A 22,034-nucleotide genomic window follows, 5' to 3' on the forward strand; every position below is an offset into this window, starting at 1 on the left:
TAATCCTAGGGCTCTTCTGGCTAGCTCAAAGGATTGCAAGTGAGTTTTCAATAAATCACAACTACCCACCCCACAGGGCTTTTATCCCCTCACTGCACTGGAAGGTTTGGAGAACATTTGCATCCTGACTTGCTTCTTGCTGCTTCCCGCATCCCGCCCCACCCCCCATAAGCATTTACAAGTTCAACCATCTGTACTCCCACTGTCATGGAGCATCAGTGAGATGAGGGTATAGTTATCTCACCCTTCTCCTACAAGACCAAACACAAAGGTCTACTCCTCATATTTGGTATTTCCTGTCCAAATGATTAAAGTGGGTGGAGAGCTCTAGAAGGATCTTGGGTGGCAGAACTCTGTAAAAGATCACAAAACCAATAAGTGACTCCAAATACCAGATTCCAGCTACAAGGAGTTCACATAAATTGGATGACAATAAATATTGGCTTAGACCCAACAGAAGTTTAAAAAAAAAATTAACATTTTATTATGACGCTCATAAAGATAAATATCTAAAAAGAAAAAAGAAAAATAATATCTAGAAATGAATAGGATGATGTAAGAAGAAAAAAAAATTTAATGCTAAGTCATCTCAATTTTAACTTAAGACCATTAGACAGCACCCAATAATTTATTTTGCATAAAACTTTGGCTGTTTTGATAACATTTTTAGGGGGGGGGGGGGAATTCACTACCATGGATGATTTTTTTTGAGATGCTGTGCTCCTATGGAAGAATTAAAAGAAATGGGGGAAGGGGTACATTACATAACATTACATAACACTGGGTGGTAGGATAATTTAGAGCTTCCAAAGACCTTCTTCATCCTCACAGGATATCGATAGCCAGGAGGAGACTTGGAAAGTAAACACCTAGGAGTGACACATAGATCTTGACTCCCATGTCAATTCCAATCAACAGGTTAGTAATAGCTGTTTGGAGCACAGAGCTGAGGAGGACGTAAGTTGAATGAGGACAGTAACTCTGCCCCGGGAGCTGGCCATATCATATTTGCTACCCCTTAGTCCAACCCCGCCACAACCACCCATTATAAAGATGAGGATAGAGGCCTAAACTGGACTCACACCAATGATGAGCTCACTGATCACATTCAAAAGTCTCAATTTTTTTTCTATATTAACATATTGACATGTCGCCTTATCAAAATGCTCTTTAGTGTCCTGTGTATCTAAGTCATATGTACCCAGTTACATTTTAAACTCCCTGATAAGCATGAACAGGTCTCTAGGTCTTAAGAAAATGCTCTTCCTCCATGTCAATAGCTAGTGGGTGGGTCTGCACATAGCAGGTGTTGTTGACCACCTGCTTCTTCAAATAGGAACAAACCACTCCACCTCCCCCATGCCTACTCTCTTTGCCCCCAGATGTTCCAGTGCTCAAAAACAACTCTAGAATCCAACTGTGACTTTGTATTAAAAACTAAAAGGCCAGAACAACAACAAAAAAAAGACAGTGAGTATATGCAGCCATGTGGGTGAGACTAGACAAGTAAATAGCTACATAACAGTTGGATTAGCAAATTTTCCACCACCTCAACAGTCAGGCACCCCCACATACATGCCTCTTACCCACAGAAGAACTTGATGAGATCTAAAATTTGCAGAGAAGTTGAATGAACATATTTAAATATATTTAGAAAGACCTCTGAAAATCTGGTTTTCTAAGAGTAGCATAGAGTAGATGTTTCCATGTTACATATTATATACTGAGATATTTAACCAATTTAATTATATTAACTGGTCTCAATTTGGGACACTTTATTTGATGGAAACACTCCACAGGTGTTCTTTCCACATTAATAATACACATATAACTAAGAAGCAGGTGGGGTTATGAAGGCATCTTTAAAACCATATGACCCAGGCTGACCTGAGCTTGATCGGCTGAACCTCTGGATCAAGTTGCCAATTTGCGAAAAATACAGAGGGAGTATGGCAAAGTGCACCAGGAGTGAGCCATCAGCAAAATTCTGACTGTGGGAAAGTCTACAAGCCCCAAAATCCAGGTACCTCCCTAGATAAATTATAAAGAAGAATCAAGTGAAGGAGGAAGTTGTCCAACAGAAGAGAGATAAGAGCATTTCCAATTTTTTTTTAAATGGCAAAATTAAACCACATTTTCTAGGGATAAGCACTTGGGTGGTAAAACTTAAGTAGAAATGTAAGCAAGAAATGGCTCTGCAGGTCACAGCCATGATGACTTTGGCAGGAGGGGTCAGGCACATGGAGGACTGCCCAAGTTCTGCCACTTGGCCTGGGAAGTAGTTACAGAAAAGTTGGTCCTATGATCACTCATTACACTATGCATTTGTTCTGTGTGGTTTTTTGATATCTGTGTTTTAGTTTATAATGGAAGGTTTAAAAAATATAAGACCCAATTTTACTCCCTAAGGCTACCCTAGAGTTGAACTCTCCAATACACATGTAGTTAACTTTAAACTTTAATGATTTAAAATTAAATAATAAAAAATTCAGATCCACATTTCAAGTGCTTTAATAGCCAGAGGGTGCCAGTGGATACCATATGACGTTATACAGATTAAAGATTTCCATGTTGGCACAAAATTCTCTTGGACAGTGTTGGCTTTCCAGATCTCTGAAGGTCCTAGCTGCTGTCTTAGGAGAGAGCAGCAAATACAGGAGATCCTTGGCCTCCAGTGGCTCCTGCTTATAAAAAGGATTCCTGCCCATGAAAAAGAATACAAACCCACTGGAACCACCACCCAGCAACCACACTGACAAGACCGACTTCACCCAGAGTAACACTTGTCATCAAGAAAGACATCTGATTACATGGATGCATGAGATCAGATGTACCACACCCATACAGCTGATTTAAAACTATTGCCACCAAGACTAAGAAAAAAAAAAAAAAACAACGAAATGCAATGTGAACTTCTGGATTGGATCCTAGAGCAGAAAACAGACATTAATAGAAAACCTGGCAAAAATTCAAATAAGGATCTGTTGTCCAGCTAATAATATGGTACTGATATTAATTTCCTGTTCTTGATTAGGGCACTGTGGATTTGAAAATGTTAACAAGAGTTTGGGTGAGAGGTATATAGAAACTCTCTGTACCTTCCCCCTGCCCCTTTGTCTGGAAATTAATTTAAAAGAAACAGTTTTAGGAAAAGAAGCCTATTTTTCTCTAAAGTAAAAAGAAGGTGGTGATGTGAAAGAGCTCAGTGAGAGCCAGGGACCTCGAACACTTGGGGATGAGATGTGGTTGGCATAAATTGGAGTTCAAGGAACAGCAGCAAATCTCCTCCACTCTGGAAACATCCAAGACTTTTTTTTTTTTTTAAGTGAGCTGAATTATTTGAAAAGTAAAGCAATTATTCAAGGGAGGCATGTATATCTACGTGTCTTCAAGGGAGTATTCAAAGGAGAATACATTTCCTATATGTCTTCTGTATAGAAGAGACAAAGAAGGAAAAAGTCACACGGAGACTGCCTGCCCTTGACATTTACGTCCCATTGAAATTTTCAAAATTATTCTTACACATCAAATCAACAGTATTTATTTCTGTCTTCAGAATATCCTCAGAATTGTCCTCAGTTTCTAGCTTTGAACATGGTTCGAACTCTGTCATAAACTTACAAGGAAACTTACCAAAGAAAAAAGAAGGAACCATCATTTTGGATTATTTTTTAAAGCAACTTAGGGAATCTAGCATACAGAGGAAAATTTTCCAAAGAACGTTTACAAGGCTTTTATGTTGTGATTGGATTCAGCTAGATAATAAATATTGAAAAAGGCATGTTCGTGTTTAATTTGTTATCACTGGCTCTGTCATTTTGTATACTTTGTGTATTTATTATCTGCATCCATGTTTCCAAGATCAGAACTTCAAATCAACAACACTGAAAGCTTGACTTTCATATTTCGCCTGTACCACTGTCTAGAAAAAATGCCAATTCAAAGGGTGGAGTTACTTATTCTACTGAAGGAAAGCCACCAAATATAAACTCTATAGTTATGTCTAATCATCCTCTGAGTCCTGTTTAGGGAGCTACTAAAAATACTCACATTTGCAGATTAAATAAACAATCATTTCTATGTTTATATTTTGGTAATAAAGATGCAAAATCAGTTCTGATATAAGGGTAAAATTATTGATAGACTAAGGAAGGTTGTGGCCTGTTCTCAAAGAATCACAGTAAGAGTTAAAATTAGAGACAATGATGAAAGTAAAAATACGTAATTTCAAGGAGATGCATTTCCCTTGCCTATGAATTCCCATCTAATGCAAACCCAAAAGCTTCATGCATTCTAATATAATATTTTAAACAAGGTCCTTACATGGGATTACCAAACTGTTCATCTGTGAATTATAAAAGCTAAACATACAATCCTGATTTACTCAGTACAACTCTTAGACCTCAGAGTAAGAAGTGGGAAATGTAGCAAAAGCCCAAGTTTAATGATGCACTTCATAATTTTGAAGTGAAACTTGGACCTTCAATTATTCTCCACTAATGGGCAGGTTGGCCAAAAGCATCCTGCACACAGATGATGGCTATCAAAATCAGTATCACGAATACTTTGTTTTTCCAGAGTTTACTTTAAATGAAAAATAAAATCTGGAAAAGATTAGTAGTAAGCCTCAAATTATCATATTAACTGGAAAATTTAAAAAATCCCAAAGTCTCTTCATTATTTATTGCTCCACAGCATTTCATTAGATTCCTTTTAGACCACCAAGGCAACTCTTAAGCATACCAACTATCCTTGCTCTGGCCCAATAATTAATCTTTATGTGATTCAGCAAGTTAATTTGCATCATAGAGACATCAACACAGCTCCGCCAGCAGGTGCTTGGTGGTGCAATTAGGCAAACGAGAAAATACTGGTAATGCTTCCATCCACCCTTATTCCTAAACTTGAATTTGGACCTAAAAATGAAGATCAGTCATGCATGCTACTAAACTGTTTATAATTAACAACCATTCAATTTTCAAAGTCACATAAGAGAAAATGAAATGAGAGGTTCATTTTTAAATTGACAGTAAATTTCCATAGTAATGAGTCACGCCTGGGGCTGGGAGTGTAGCTCGGTGGTAGAGCACTTGCATAGTATGTGTGAGGCCCCGAGTTCCATCCGTAGCATGAAAAATAAAATAAAAACAGTCATGGTTTCTACAGCAGGATAATTGACACCACAGCAGAATTCTGCTCTCAGAATTCGGCTGTTAGCTGGACTGTTAGCTGGCTGTTAGCTCCACTCCTACCCAGTTTCTCACCCACATCTGTCCAAGGCAGATCTTAACCAATTGCTAACATACTTTCATGTCCCATAATTCCACCCTCATTAGTTATTTCCTAACTTCTTATTAGAGTTTCCCCAGACAAGATAGATGGATCTTGTATTTCTCAAAATACCCAAAATAGAAATGTATAGGTATTGGGGTGGGGGTAAGGGACACAATAAGGCACAAAGAATTAACTGACCTATGCTAATCTTACTTTATGAACTTGCTCTTAAATAATTCCAATAGGTGCTGACAATTAATCAAATCACTCCATCCCATTCTTGATAAAAATCTATTTCCAGAAACCATTTTCCCCTTTGTATAATTTAATAGAGGTATTTTTTTTTTAATCTGACTTTAGCAATTTCAACTAGATTTGACTGTTAATACTGGGCCGATACTGATGTTCATGAACTTAGGTTAAAGTCTAACATGAGGTTTCACAGTTTGGTGGAAAACAAGGCCTGAAAGACAGGGTTTGTCATGGAAATTCCAAGAGACAGATGAGGATGGTGAAGCCTTAATAATTCTATGTCACCAAGAAATGCTTCAGTGTTTCCCCTAGTGACATCATTCTTTCCTCTTCTAGTATAAATCCAGACTCACAAGTACCAAAAAGAAAAAAGAAAGTTTCCACTTGGCTCTGAAGAATGTTTTCTGCAAAACTTACAATCTGTGCCGAGCTGCCCCACCCCACCCTGCCAGCCTAGGGAGGTTCTCAACTCTCTGCTCACTAAGGTACAGTTAATACCCCATGTTTTATAAGGTACTTTTGGAATGAAAATATATAAAATGGGAATGCTCCTAAATGTCTAGCAAAATATAACACTTAATGAACACTAGCTTTCCTTCCAATTGAATAAAACCTTTAAAGCAATTGTAATTCAATTACAACCATTCTACTCCACCGATGCTGCCTCTACCACCACCCCACCCCCCATTCTTTCTTATATCAAGGAACAAAACCCTTTCAGGTATAAGCAACTTAAAAATAACAGAATCAATGAAGTTGAGCTACTACTCCCTCTGGAGCATGACAATCTGGTTTTAGCTATTAGCACTCCCAAAGTAAAACAGAACATTTCAAGGACTGTTCTGAACACATGTACTAAAAACTGATTTGAATTTTTCACCCTGTACCCATGACATTCTCCCCCTCCTGCTATGGCCCATAATATCCTTATGTTTTATTTGTGGCAAAAATATTTATTCCTTATAATTCTCTAAAGATAGAAATAAGGCACATAAGAAGTTTACTCCTGTTGCATTGAATTTATTAGGGTTTAGCATTATACATAACTTACGATACAAATTAGAATTTTCTGCTCTCCATCCTGCATCTCTTTAGAAATCACTTTTTCTTAAATCATTTAAAGATCTATCTGTGTTGACATAACTTTGGATTATAAACTAGCTCTTAAAAAAAAAAAGAAGAAGAACAGCGCTTAGGCTGAAGTCACTATAATCTTTCTGGTTATGGACATTCATAACCTATCTGTCCTAATATTTATACACTCACATACCCAACAAATATTTACAGTCTACTGAGCGCCAGGCACTGCTCTAAACACTGGAGACACCAGGAGTATGAAGAACAGTCTTGCACTCAGGGTAGGGAGAGGAAGCAGAAAGAGGGAGACGGGCCGTGAGAAGAACATCCAGAATAGCAGGAAGCTCAGGATGTGTCCACCTGCAGACCAAGGCATAGGTGACGCAGGTATCACCTGGCAGAAAGGGCTACAGAAAGCACTCAAGAAGGAAAACACAGACTGGAAAATTGAGAATTATTCACAAGGACCAGAGGATGAAGGAAGGATAGCATCCTCAGGTGCCTCTGAAGAAGCAAGGGTGGAGGCTTTAGGAGTCTGCAAGTGTCCAGCTAAGGAGCTGACCTTCATCCCAGTACATCTGAAATTCATGGGTATTTTTGAAAACAGTACAGTCTGTGTGTGAAGGGAGTGGAGGGGGACATGCAAAATTGGAATTAATGTGCCTAAAAACTTAAACTTGAATAATATTGTCTAGGAGACTGGCATGCTCTTTAAGGTAGGAAATCACCTCACCATAAAATTAAAGGAAAGATGTCAGAGTCACCTGCAAAAGTAAACATGAGGTTCCTGCTGCCTACCAGGATGAATAACCACTCCATAGACCACAGCACCAGCTTCTGGTGGGGGAGTGTATGTGAGTAAGATAATTAACAAAAGGGTTTCACTTACCAAGTAAGAGTAGCAACTCAGACACTAATCAGAACAAGCACACAGGGCCAAATGGGAAATATCTGACACGAGTTCTATCCAAGCAACCCTATTTCTAACAGTATTAATGCATTTTTATGGAGGGGGAAAAACTGTTAAGAAAAGTAGTTGTAATTGCCTTCCTCCAGCACACTTTTATCTGAATTTTAGACATCGTTGGCAATTTCACCTTTGGAACCAACAAAATGCTTTGACCTGACATTGCTGCAAAACCCCCAGAGTTTCAAGTTGCACCCCTCTTCCATGTATTCTATCCTTTGGGAACTGTGATTAACCCCAAGAGTTCATCTCTAGTTAACCTCTCATAGTTTTTAATTGGGGAGCAGGTAACCTTTCAAACATAATCTGCCAAGATGCGAACCTCTGCTTTGAAGGCAAAAGATGATGGAGAATCCTGGCATGGACTTTGAAAAACAGGGGGGGGTCAGGTCACTGAGAAGTGACCAGGTCCTTTTGTGGTTCACAAGCATGAGGCTGGGTTTCCACACTATCATGTGAGATGTGCCTCCCTCAATCCTTGTTCCAACATGGACCAGTTACCCATCCAACACGTGGGAATGACACTGTTCAAGTTGGTCAGCCTCATGATTTTGCCAATTTGGACTCCAGCCCCCTTCTACATCCTGGCACCTGATGTACATACTACTTGACAGGTGAGGACAACTCGATGTCCCTTTTCACCCTTAAGTCAGTCTCCTTTTCTGGAATCCCTCAGCTCACACAGCCAAGAGGAGACTCCGTGTTCTTTTTCTTCCCTCAAAATACCAATTTTCATTTTTCCAGAAGGAATATAAAACCCGACCCTGCTCAGGAGAGCTGAAGGGAAGAGCTACCCTGAAACAGATCTTCAAAATAAAATGCCATTGGCGAAGAAGAGGAGCCGAGTTTTTAGCCTTTAATTACTGAGAAACACAGGGCTTCGCTCAGAGTCATAGGTGAAGTGTAATGTACAGTGTGTTCTTAGCAAGAAAATGACTGAAGATTCAAAACTGCCTGAAAGTGGCATTAGCGAAAGCACAGAAATGTGAGCCCCTTCCCTGCAAACCTCTTGGGATCCAGTGTTAACCACTCCGAGGCACAGGCTCCTGAGGATCATGGCTATGGGCAGGACTTACTTCTGATCCTGTGTCTCTGGGGTATCTCAATCAAAGAGCCTGAGCTAGCAGTTCACTTTAACTTATGATTATAAACAAAAGAGCAAGAATAGAAAAAAAAAAAAAGTAGGGGAAATATGCAGAGGCTAGCCAGATGTAACAAACTATGTAAGTAACTGCTTGGCACTTCAAATAAGCAGGTCACATTTTCAGAGGCTGTTTCTACCACTGTAATTAGAGAAGTGCTTGGGTGTTGCTAACTCTGAGGGAGAAAAAAAAAAAAAATGAGTTGGCTCATTCCCTTTTCCAGTGGTGAAAGTAGCAGATAACTTCTTCAGCTCCACTGCCCCAGAGGACGAGACCATGTGGACCATGCTGCTCCTGGATGACGGTGTTTGGAAGCTGCCTGTGAAGGACAGAAGCTAGTGCCTGGAAACAGACCTCTAGACAAAACAAGTTCATCAAAGCCAGCACCACAGAAGCCTACTGCCCTGCCCTCTTCTCTTTTCTCTGGTAGGGGGAAAAAAAATGTGGGCAAGCACCAACTCTCTGTTAGTCTCAGAAGATGAAATGTGTGAGGAGATCCAACAAAGCAAAAAAATCAAAAGGTAAATCCAAGTCACATAGCAAGGGTCACCTCTGAGCTACAGAGGGACAAGGTTGTCTTTACCTCTAAGGACCTTTGAAAAAAATATTTTTGTGACTTCTACATCTATCACACACTTCTCTTTCTTCTAGCACTGAAGACCCTCGGTGTCATCATTTCAGGCAGCAAATTCTCACCACAGATCCTCCTGGGTTACTTGTGCTGGTGGTATCAGTTTTCAGGGTTGTTCACCTAAACTGCAATATACATAGGAGTGGCACGGCCTCCACTAAGGGAAAGTGGGAATAACCCAATAAATGTCTCTACAAAAAAGTTTCCTGTTTCCAATTAGGCTGTGTCTTGGGACAAGGAAGATGTGGGAAATAATCTTGGTGTTTCACCTGCCTGTAAATCATAATGCCTACTTAACAGCAGAGGGTGAACCCAGTTCTAAGGACTGACACTCATTTATTATTTTAGTCTTCCAGTTCTTATCATTTACTAAGTAAAATGATGACAAATATTCTCCAACTAGAGCTGTATTATGACATGAATGAGTGATTCTCAGTTGGAGCATATGCACCTCCCTAGTTTAAAAAATAAAAAGTATATTTGCTACAGGTATTTTATCTACTAACCAAAACAATGCAGTACATTCTAGTAGCTACAATAAACACTGTATCTTCATGTAAGAAAACCTGGATACAAAGTCTCAAACCTCAGCTGCCATTTCTAGGGGGTATGTCCTTAAGCCAGGGATGTATGCAGAGGAGTTTTTCTCCTAAACAATAACAATATTCTATCAGAGAGAGAGAGAGAGAGAGAGAGAGAGAGAGAGAACACACATTAAATAGAAAATTTAAGTATGGTAGATATTGAGAGAAAGATTAGTTCTGAGGTAAGAGCCAAAATGGGAAACAATGGATAACAATATCTGTAGGAACAAGAGCATTGTCCTGAGCTAATGTATGCTTCTTAATTTACAGCCAACAGTAAAATATAATAGATTAGCATATGCCCACTAGAGGAAGACAGATAATACAGACTAAACAAAATGTAATAAGATACAAACTTCATAAAATATAACAAACAGACACAAAAATATAACAAGATACAAACTTAATAAAATGTAAGATGTTACAAATAAGTTGATCTTGAGAAAGTTTTGTTAATTAAACTTTGTACATTTACTAGGAGAATTCTTTAAAGAAATCTGAGGTTGCATCCCTCACCAAATTAAAGAACAGTTTATGAAGCACATAGTCACTTCTCTAATTTGTCTGGCTTATAAATCCTGATTTTCAAATATTAGGTAAATTAAGGCAATTCTCAGAATGAATACAAATGACTAAGGCACATTTGGAAAATGTTCAACATCATGAATAACCTAGATAGAAATTAAAAAGATTTCTTTTCACCTATTAGATTAGCAAAATTGAAAAGATTTATATCATCCAGTATCTCCACTAGGAGGAGGGAAAGGAAGGGGCAGGCACATTATGTTAAATTGAAACCCTTCTGGAGAGCCTCTTTGCAGTACCCATGAAAATTAAAATATACACAAATATACTTCTAGGTATCTATTGTAGAAATATCTATGCTAGTGCCCAAGGATATTCTGCATAGAAGTACTTATACTAATTAAGAACTTAGCAACAATGAAAATAGCCATCAATAGAGGAATGGGTGAACAAATTGGACACACAGAGATACAACAGGTGGATCTGATATTTTGACACGGAAGGATATTCAGCATACACTACTGGGTGAAAAAAGCAAATTATAGACTGGCTTAAAATATTAATCTTTTTAAAAAACTACATATGAATAAGTAAATAAATGGATGTCTTAAACAGATGATACGGGGAGCAGGAAGAGAGAAAGGAATGCAATTTCACTTTTTATTTTCTACAACTTAACACTTTTATTAGTGTCACTTTAATTTAGGTAAAAGGGAGCTATGCTAAGGTGAGACTATCCACTGATTGGCCCACTAAAAGGACAATGGATGCTTTCTGAAGGAAACCACAAGAACCCCTTACAGCCAAGTATACGGCCATGCTGTGGTTTCACAACAGAACATACTCAGATGAGGGTCTAAGAGGAACCAACTCTACTCTGAATTATTTTTTAACAAGATGGTAGTTTTAAGATAACCACCACTTTCTCATGGACAAGTAACATCTGAGAATATTCAGTAAATATTTTTCTCACAAGTTTCCATGGACTCCCACCAAATCAAAAGTATTACCAAAATAACAATAGACGTGAATCCCATTAGTCCAGAATCTTACATCTTAATACTTTCCTAAAATCATGTTCCAGCCTAGTCCCAAACTTTACCTATAGAGTTCAGGTCAACAACTCTGAGAACTAGAGAGGGTGATATCTTCCTTTCATCTCTTCCAGAGACTGGTACAACACATCTTTCTCTTTAATCTCTTTTTGAAAGGAATAACCATCTTTTTCCAATGCAATTCTCAAAACTATTTATCCTATAAGGGTTTTAAGCACCTCTTGGAAATAAAAAAGGTAGAGATATTAACAATCATCATGCCATAAAATATCTATCTAATATGTGTATTAGAAAACTGAAGACACAAACTTGAAGAAGGTAGCCAGCTTACTAGCATGATTTCAAAGTTGCCAAAAGACCACATGGTGCCTCTCTTTCTTTTTAATGCACTTAATATTAAACGGTGGTAGGATAATATTTTCCAGGCTAAAATGTACTTTCCACTTGCCCTACTAATAAACCTGTGCCCAGATGGGAAATGGAACCAGATCTAAACAAACATAATAAAGCGGATACGGAAGGCCAGAGAGTGAGCTAATGAACCTGTGATGCCTTCACATGCTACAAAGTGGCTTTCTAAAAGTTCAGCAAATGGAATGAAGAGAATGAAAAGTTAAGATATTTGATGTATGTAAAAATGCAACTATAGATCACAAGGAAAGCTAATAGATTTCCATCTGGATACAAATGTCTGCTGTCAGACATTGCAACTAAGGAAGTAGTCCACCACAGTCACACTGCAGCCATCAACCCTTCTCAAATCATTGATGTAATTTTAAAATAAGGGCTGCAACTGGCAATCTACACAAAACCTTACTAGAATGATGGCTGGCCCCAAATTAGCTGCAAACAGTCCAATCCAAAGGATAGGTAAAAAGAGAAGAAGAACAAAAACAAAGAGGAAGAACGAGAAAGAAATGCCACATGAATACAAAGTGATTCCATTTTTTTCTTAACACCCACACAAAGACAGCAGTTTCTGACAAGAATGTTCTTAGCAAAAAATAAAATTACAGGAAAAGGTTTTTTTCCCCCCCCAATGAGGAAAAAAGCAGCACCCTATGCAGATTACTAGGCAATACTGCATGATTTTTTTTTAAAGGCCCAAATTTATGGCCCTCATATTTCAAAAATATCATCTAAATAACATCTTTCAGATCAAAAAGACACGATGACTGGAAATACTGTTCCTGTTTGGAATGCTCATCTCATGATGCACTTGACAAGAAAATCCAAAGCGGCAGCTTACCTTGGCACTGGAAGCCTTGTTTCCCAAACCCCCTGAAAAACAAACAAGAACAAATATCTCAGCATACATTGCATTGGGCACTACACTGTAAGCAAGTTATGTGACAGAGTATCCTACAGAGTTAAAAGGTTGGTACATGAAATCTAGTGATTTGATAGGAAAAACATGCCTCAGGACCTGGTTACTGAGTTAAATTCGACTGTGAAAAATAATCTAGTTTGCCTAGGAAGGATCACTGAACTATTTTAACATATTGTATTTCTAATTTTTTAATCAATGATAGTGATACCTATATTTCAAAACAAAGATGTGACTATATTCAAAGTTTGAGGTTAAATATTCAAGTAACAAAAAGGAGCTTATGATTAGAAGGAAAGGAAGTGGCTTAATTTTGTACCTAAAGACCAATTGAAAATAGTTTTACCCCTCCCTTAAGACAACTGGAAAGTGGTTTGTTGTGAGTTTGTTTAAAATGTTGTCTAGAATTTGCCAAATAGCACCTCTCTTAACATTTAATTTTGGCTTAAGGAAACAGCATTTTATGAAATATCATTCCTATTGTTTGCATTTCAGATGATCATGATCTAATTTTTATTGCAAACCAATAACATTCAAAGCACATAGAGGCTATTTTGTTCTTGTAAATGACTTTAGAAAATTTAGTCTGTAAGCAGAAATCCCTGACATGAACATTCAATTACAAATATTATTCCACTAGAATGAACTACCTTCAAAATTTTCTTAGAAGGTTGCCATGATCTTTTGCATTGCAGAGCATTTTAAATTTACAAAGCCCTTCATATACCTTTATAATTAACTTGGAGTCATCCTCTCCCAAAAATCACACCTAAATTCAAATATTTAACTTTAAAATATCAGGGTTTTAATGTTCAAATAAAACTTGTAAATCAGGAACCCATAAAAGGAATAAGGGGGGGGAAAAAGCTGAAAAAATTAAAACTATTGCAGACAACCCTGGTGAAGATTTTCCTGGAACTTCCAAGTGACAGAAGTGCTGCAAGGATGCTCAGGGAAGGGGTAAATCGAGAACTTAATTTTTCCCCTCACAGTACACCTGAGCCCCTCATCAGTGCACCAGCAGCTGATCCCTCCGGGCATTGATGGAAAGACAAGGGCTAGATTGGCTAATGCTGACTGTTGCTTTTCTAACTTAACGCCCAGCAAAAGCAATCAGCAGTCTGCCTTCTTTTAACAGAATCTCATGGCTGACAAGGGAGGCTGAAGACCTCCCTTAATCAAATGCAATATCCTCTCTCTGCCCTGTGCTCCAAACCCTCATTTTAAGTGGCCTTATCTACAATTACCCACTCCTTTGAGCACAATTGGTGCAAATGCTGTCCACCCAATGGAAGTCATTTATAGAGGTGGCTGTGCTTTTCATAAAAGTGTACTTTGGAATGATTTCTAAAAAGGAAAAGGAAAAGTAAGCACTTTATTAGCCCATGTTCATGAGACTCTCTTTGAGATTCTTTTCCCCAGATGGATGGATTCAGACGAGCCATCCTTCCCAAGGTCACCCTGGTACCCCAAGGTACATATGCCACACAGCTGGCTGGTGGCAGGAGTACTCTACTGCACTGTCACTTCATGTAGCCCCTGGTCAGGAGAGGAAGGAGCTAAGGAATCCCAACTGCAGCCCTGCCTGGTGAGGAACTTCCTACCCCACAAAGAGGTGTTCTATGAAGGAAACAAAAACCACTGCTACTCAAACTGGGGGAACTAGAGTTCCCTTAGTTTCAGTTTTCTAAATGGGGGGTGGTGATCACCGACCTTTTGAGAATCAGATGAAAGCTATAATTTTCTCACAAAAAGGAGGGCACTGCACAGTCTCCAGCAATCCCTGAAGCCCTTCAATTTCTCAATTCCCCACAGGCCCTTGGGCCCCTCAATTCACAATGCTTGAGTTTATTGGAAATCACCGAACTCCTGACACCTTCAGCCATTACAGTATTTTTCTTAAATAAGCCCTCTGTCCTCATCAACAGGTTACAAGTCTAATCTCGTGTTGACAGGGTCTATTTTAAATGACCCTCTGCCCTTCTGCCATTCGCCCGCTCTGTTTTAGCCCCCCTCCCCCACTGCAAGCTTTCAACAGTTTGCAGCCTCTCTTCCCCCACCCCCACCCCCCCGCCACTCTTCCCTTTCTCTCAAAAGTCAAAGTCTCCGTGCCCAGTAGATAGAGCCTACAGTAGGCAGGGACCCAAGGTTCCAGTGGAGTCACAGTCCGATGGGAAGCACAAACACCCTCCCCTGAACGCGCCCAGCTGGTCTAGCCAGCAACTTGGACTGAGCGCAGCGCAATCGCAGCCGCTCCCCCGTTACTCCAGGGCGTGTTTCTCCGGGAAACTTGGCCCCTCAGGATTCTATTTGCCTTTCTCCCCTGCTCATACCCAAGCAAACCGCTACTCCCGCTGTCCATATGCAGGCGGGTGCGCCTGGGAAGGCTGGGGCCCCCAGCCGGCTGGAGGGTGGGGTGGGGTGGGGTGGGGATGAGAGTCACCACGGCGCGGGGCCACCCTCCCTCTTGTGACACGGGGTGTGTGGCGGAGCAGCGACTTCCCTGAAGAGTGCTGCCCGCGCGTGTACCAGTGGCTGGGGCGGCCGGGCGCGCGCGTGTCATTCCAGGCAAGAGTTCGGACTCCCGCCGGCTCTCCAAGTTCTCCGAGTGAGTCAGTCCTGGAGTGGACGCGCCTGGACTTGGGGGGAGCCCGAGCACCAGTCCCGGGGGCGACGGGACCTAGGACTAGGGAGGGACTAGTCTTCAGCCCCGAGCGCCGCGAGAGCCTGTCTGTGCGCCCGGCCCCGCGTGCACCTACCAGATGAAGTCGGTGCAGTGGCTGCAGAAGGTGGGCTGCTTGAAGAAGCGGGCGATGAATTTGTGGTCCTTCACTTCGTGCACGTTCTTCTGTCTCAGCGCCCCTTTGCGGGCGAAGCGGTTGGCCACGTCCTGAGACGCCGTGGAGTCGTTGGCCGGGAAAACGTCAGCCATGGTCCCCCCCAACCACCTCTTGCCTCCGCCGGGGAGCAGCAGCCCGGGAGGGCCGGGGTGGGCGGGGGCGGGCGGGGGAGGGGCGGCGGGGCCGCGAGCGACCCCGGGCGGGAGGCAAGGGCCGGTGGCCGAGGTCGCTGCGAGGAGGCGCAGCAGCAGCAATCGGGGAGAGTCGGGCCGGCGGTGCGCGGAGCGGAGCCGGAGTGGGAGCCGCAGCCGCTGGCTGGATCGCTGGCTCGCTCGCTGGCCCCACGCTCACTGACAGCCCGGCGCCCGGCGCTCGCGCTTCCTACTCGCGGCGGCAGAGGCGGCCCGGAGCGGCGCCGCCCACCGCGCATGCCCCGAGTGCGAGGGCGCGCGTGCTAGAGCCGCGGAGCTGGCGGGGGCGCGCGCGGGGCCAGCCGCTGGGGCTCAGCGCTGCGCTGCTGGGCGGGCGGGACCCAGGCGCCCGGGAATTCGGCGCCTGGCGTTTTCGGTGCAGCCAGGAGGCGGTGGCAGCCCGGGGAGGGCCGGCCAGAGTTTGGAGCGGAGGAGGAAGCGGGGAGGGGCGGGTCCGCTCTCCTCCGCTGCCTTTTTCTTTTCCTCCCTTTCCTCCCCTTCCTCCGCCCGGCTCTCCTCCCTCTCTATTCTCCTCCTCTTCTTCCGCCCTTCTCGCCCGGCCTCCTTTTCTCCACTTCTTCCTCCTCCCACTCCTGTTTGCTTTCCCGCTCTCCTCTCACCTCCCCGCTCCTCCCTCTCTCTCTTTCCTGGACCGAACTTCTGCGCCGTCCATGCATGCGCCAGAGGAGCTCCAAGTCTCAGAAGGGAGCTCTCGGTGCGACCCTCCCAGACACTCCTCCCACTTCGCACTTGGGGCAGGTGGCTCCTTCTGCATCCTCCTGAACCCACCACTATTTCTAAGGCATGATGCCCACGTTTTATCAGCCAGTACCAGTTCGAGATTTTACCTGGCTAAAATGTCACTCTAATCCTTTGCCCCCTAAAAATGCCCAACCCCTAAACCTTCACGCTGTGGATGGATAACTGCAAGAGAAAGCGATTTAATTTTAAAGACTTGAGCGTCGACCCTCTTGCCTATCTTCAACTGTTGACCTACAATTCACCTACGTATTGTATAGACATCTAATTTGTATGTCAGGTATTATCACCATGTAACATAAAGGACAAATTGTCCTACTTATTTATCTTATTATTCATTGGCTATAAGAGCTACAATGTTAATTATCAAGCTTTCTTGATTTTACAAGCCCAGAACCTTGATTTAGAAATCATTTTGCATCCTAAGCTAATTACTGCGATACTGGCAGGTGCAGAGTGCAGCCAGAACATTTGTAAATTATCAAGTAAAACTGCTTGTAAAAGAGTAGCTGGAATGGATATGCAAAGGATGCACGTGGGGATGGACCCACGAGTCACTTGCTGAATATTTATTAGGCCTGCTTTGAGGATGCTAAACCACTAAGGGAAGCAACCACCTCTCAGGCTTTCATTGTTTATTTCCAGATTTACTAAGTTCACAAAATTACTTCTTGAGCTAAAGACACCAAGAAAGAGAACACGTTTATACTCTCAAGAATTTTTTTTTAAAAGAAGAAAACTTTTCTAAGCTACATAGAGTATATCACATCAATTAAGTAAGGCTGCCATTTTTTGAGACTGCCTAATTGTGGTGCTTTTGTATTTTAACAAATGTAAGCTATTGACTGACCATTAGTGGCACATGCACCTGACTTACCCATTTACAGTCTGTTGAGCCAAAGTTGTTGGTGCTTCAAGAGACTGCACCTGCTTGATATTCTATCTGGTCAGAAATTTCGCCATCATGGCAGACCTTTCAGGCCAAGGAGGCAAAAGAGAAAAATGCAGGAGGGGAATGAAGGGCAGGGCATGTCGGGAAAATAGATCAAATTCTGTACAAAACACCATAAGCATCTCTAGCTATGGTTATTACTTAATAATTGGAAATCAAGTGGAGCACAGTGGAATGAAACCACAATTTTCCCCCAGAGCCATCTCTAAGACAGAGGTCCACATACATTATATGAAGACAAGCTTCTTTCCTTTTCCCTGAGGTACCAATGGGGAATGCAGAGAGATGGAGGGTGGGGTTGTTGATGAATCCCTGAGCAGAATAATAGGAAAGGCAAGTAAGAACCAACAGGCCAGGCAGTAACCTGGCCTCCTGTGTATGGAGTGAAGTGACTGCTCTTAACTGTCAATGGGGCAGATAAAGACAATGTGTCTCTTTCAGGTTTTGACCTTGCTTTCTTGCCTCAGTTATTGTTCCCTGTGGATATGGGAAGAAGTGACTGAGTCAGCTGATTGATAGTTGGGCTGGGCCTGAATACATCCATTGCCTACATCTTAGGTCTGTTGGCAGCTAGCAGGTGGTGTCTTGGTTTGGGGAATTACCAATTACCAAGCAGTATAACTGTGCTTCTGCCAAGGGCTGATGGAAATGGTAGGCCTCCTGAAAAGTCCCCAAGGTATAACTAAAAAGTAGATTAAGGAGGGAAGAACCCCTGGGGTAGGGGTGGTCCATAAGTCATGGGCATTAGTAATTATTTTCAAGCATGTTGTTTCATGGAGAAGCTGCAGGAAAAGAACAAGGAATGTTAAATTGAACACAGACTTTGTTATAATATTCTGACTCCCCTTACTGTATGGAGTAAGCTCAAGACTCTTTGGAGAGGCATAATACAGACCAGCTGGACCCAGAGGCCTGAGGTTGGGATTAAAGTTTGGGCATTAAACTGATGACTTAGAACCAGAATGGTTTACTTAAAATGAATAGTCTTAAAGATGCAACTTAAAACTTGTTCTATTCAGCTAAGTAGTCTGTTTTCAAATAGACCAGGCCACTTTCAAATTGGGTGATAGGATAGAAGAAGTTTCATTCTTAGATTTGCAGTAACCAAGATAACTTAAAGACTTACATTTTATTCTATATGCTGTATTCAGAGTTTAGGAGAGGTAAGTCAACTGATGGAATGCATAATTGATCAGGTAGCAGTTAGATCCACAGCAAATAATAGGTCTTGAAATAGAGACAAAGTTCTAGCTGAGTAGCAGAACACAAAAGATGGGGACCATTGTGGAGTGCTTTACTGAGTGAGGTAATACATAATAAGAGTGGGTCAATCGAAAGCCAAAGATGAGTAAGTACATAGGCTCCCAGGTACAGGGATGCAGGTTGTCCATGGAACAAGAGTACTCAGTCAAGAGAATGAGCAGAAACTGAAGTCCAGCTCACATACTTCTCAATAAGCCGTGCACCTTTGTCTTTCAAGAAGGTGCGCCATCTTCTAATTTACACAAAGATACCAGGTGGGCTAGCAGAGGCCCTGGTAAGCATCACAGTTGGATCTGAAGGGCATTGGAGTAAATCTCCCCTTTTAACACTTAGATCCATCGCTGCTGGGAGCAGAAAGGTGGCAATTGGTGGCATCTCCCCTGCAAGAACTTGTGAGGACGGACTCCCTGGGGTTTGAGGTCTGGGATCTTGCCATCCAAACAAGTCGTCTTCTAGGACTTCTGTTGTACAGCATCACCAGTGGCACAGTTGAAAATCTGGACAGGATTCCTTCCTATTCAATCTATGAGGACATCCTCCTGGGCTCTGGCTATAGGAGACTGCAAATCTGTCTATAGTGCCCACCCAATGGACACTCCATCATCTATTTTCTGGTCCACTGCAGAACCATTTAATTCATCTTCTTCAGTTCTTGCCCCTTTTCAGTGTGGACTCCACAAGTAGTTATATATATTTTTAATATACCTGTTTAAATTTACTTTATGTTTTGAATAAAGAGAAAGACATGTCTTAGATGGAAAGAGACATAGAAATGTCCATTTTTCCTTAAATTATGCCATAAGGCCTGCTAAACATAAGTTGTTATGGTTTGAATATGGTTTGTTCCCTAAGGGTTCATGTGCGGAAAGCTGGGTCCCCAGTAGCGATATTGGGAGCTAGGTCTAGTGGAAGGTGATTAAGTTATAGGGAGACCACTCTCATCAAGAATTAATGTCATTCTTCAAGGATCGAGTTAGTGCTTATGAGAGAGGGTTGTTATAGACCAAGGCCACCCCATGCTTGGTCGCTTCTGCTTTTCCAGAATGTTATGACACATTCCAGAAGGCCCTCAGCAGAGGCCAAGCAGATAGGGCCACACAATCTTAGACTTTCAGCCTCTAAAACTGTAGGACAAATAAACCTCTTTTCTCTCTCAAGTACTTGGCCTCCAGTATTTTGTTACAGCAACATAAAATAGGCGAAGAAGTAGACAATTTAATTCAAATGTCCAGATGGAAAAAAATGTAGAAATAAATATCCTACCAGATATGAATCAAGAGGAAAAAGAATAACAAGCCCAAGAGGAAATATAGGTAAATGTCATGAACAGAGGGTTCTCAGAATAGGAAATGCAAGTAGTTCTTAAAACATAAGAACTTCAACCTGTCTCATAGTAAGATAAATGTAAATTAAGACCATATTGAAGTCCCATTATGACCTAAGAGTTGGGCATAAATTATAAGTGTGAGGAACACACTGTTACAGTAAGGGTACATGGGAGCAAATGGTTTCATAGATCACTGATGAGACTGTGAAGTGTCACAGGCATGATAAAGAGCAATTTGGCAATAACTATTAGAATTTAAAATGCCTCAAATACTCTGACTTAGCAATTTCACTTCTGGAAATGTATTCTAGGGGCTGGGATTGTGGCTCAGCGGTGGAGCGCTCGCCTAGCACAGGCGGGACCTGGTTTCGACCCTCAGTACCACATAAAAAAATAAAGGCATTATGTTGTGTCCATCTACACCTAAAAAATAAATATTAAAAAAAAGAAATGTATTCTAAATGTATATCTGAACATGTACAAAAGGGCCTATGTATAACAGCAGGATTGATTTGAATGGCAAACAATTGTTAAATGTCTAGCCATAAGAGACTAGGGAGATCAGTGAGGATGCATTCATATGCAGAGTGGTTTGCAGCTATTTAAACAATGAGATCAATTATGCGTACTGATATAGAAATATCTTCCAGATATGTGAGTGAAAAAGCAAAATGCAGAAGTGTGTATAGAATGCTATTGCTTTTTAGAAAAAGAATATATCTAGGGCTGGGGGTGTAGCTCAGAAGTAGAGCATGTGCTCAGCATGTAAGGGGACCTGGGAGAAGGAAGGAAGGGAGGGAGGGAGGGAGGAAGAAAGGAAGGAAGGAAGGAAGGAAGAGATCTACACAGATGTACAGTTTTTAAATCCAAATAAATACACAAGAAATTAATAATAGTGTTTGCCTAAGGAATAGACCTGGGCAGTTGAGGAAAAGCAACAGAGGAAGATTTATCTTCCATTGCAACCATCTTTGTGTACTTTTGAATATTGGTTCCTAGTTTAAGAAAAAAATATATTTTTTAGAAGGCTTCAAAATGAAACACCATAGACCTCTATTGGATATATTGTCTTGAAAGAAATCCACATATGCTAGTAAGTGAAAAAGGGAAAATGAAAAACAGTATTAAAAGGGAAATGCCATTCTTTAAAATGTATGTGAACTCACATGCACCCTCCTCTCTATGAATATACTAAACTTCTTGTGTACACACATACTTGCAGCAAAATATTCATGTAGGTGGCTGTCTCTGGATGATACAAATATCGATAGTGCGTGATTTCCTTTCATAATAAAGGAGACATTTTTAATATCTTTATTTTATTTGCTTATTTTTATATGGTGCTGAGGATGGAACCCAGTGTCTCCCACATGCTACGCAAGTGCTCTACCACTGAGCCACAGCTCCAGCCCCATAAAGGAGACATTTTTTAAAATTCCTTTTTGTGGTACTGTGGATGGAACCCAGGGCCTCACACATGAGAGGCAAGAACTCTACCACTGAACCACCCCCTTGACCGTAAAATCAGGAGCTGAATTCCTGAGGGCATTACAGAAGGGAATTTTTTGGTGTCTGGGACTTCACTTTCTTCCTTGAACACGTTTATCCCCCTCTCTCTTCCAGTTGTCCTATGTCACCATAGCACAAAGCAGGCATGGAACTCAGAAGACCTATGTTTGAGCACTGATTCGCAAGTTACTGGTTTTGACTTGTATGGATTAACTTCTCTAGGTCTTTATCTCTTTATTTAAAAATGGGACTATTTATAACTATCCTGGGATTTTCTTGATAATTTAACCAGGTGATGCATATAAGTGTTTAATAAACCCATGAAGTGTCCTACAAATATGAGTTGGCTGGTCTTCAGG

General features: G+C 41.4%; 1 protein-coding gene and 1 non-coding gene across 2 annotated transcripts in view; one reads left to right on the forward strand and one right to left on the reverse strand.

Moving 5' to 3' along the window:
• Prkca (protein kinase C alpha) overlaps window positions 1–16,029 on the reverse strand; it is a 394,797-nt gene extending 378,768 nt beyond the window's left edge. Inside the window, exons 1-2 of the mRNA XM_027946194.2 lie at window positions 15,594–16,029; window positions 12,757–12,788 (exon numbers count right to left, since the gene is read on the reverse strand). Of these exons, the coding sequence (XP_027801995.1) occupies window positions 12,757–12,788; window positions 15,594–15,766 (205 nt within the window). The 5' untranslated portion in view covers window positions 15,767–16,029. The remainder of the gene's footprint in view (window positions 1–12,756; window positions 12,789–15,593) is intronic.
• Window positions 7,979–8,081, forward strand: LOC114101365 (small nucleolar RNA U13). The gene has a single exon (XR_003584284.1). It is a non-coding gene; the product is annotated as a small nucleolar RNA U13 (small nucleolar RNA).
• Window positions 16,030–22,034: the final 6,005 nt, after the last annotated feature.

This window comes from Marmota flaviventris, chromosome 17 (genome assembly GCF_047511675.1).
Source record: "Marmota flaviventris isolate mMarFla1 chromosome 17, mMarFla1.hap1, whole genome shotgun sequence".
Lineage (NCBI taxonomy): Eukaryota > Metazoa > Chordata > Mammalia > Rodentia > Sciuridae > Marmota > Marmota flaviventris.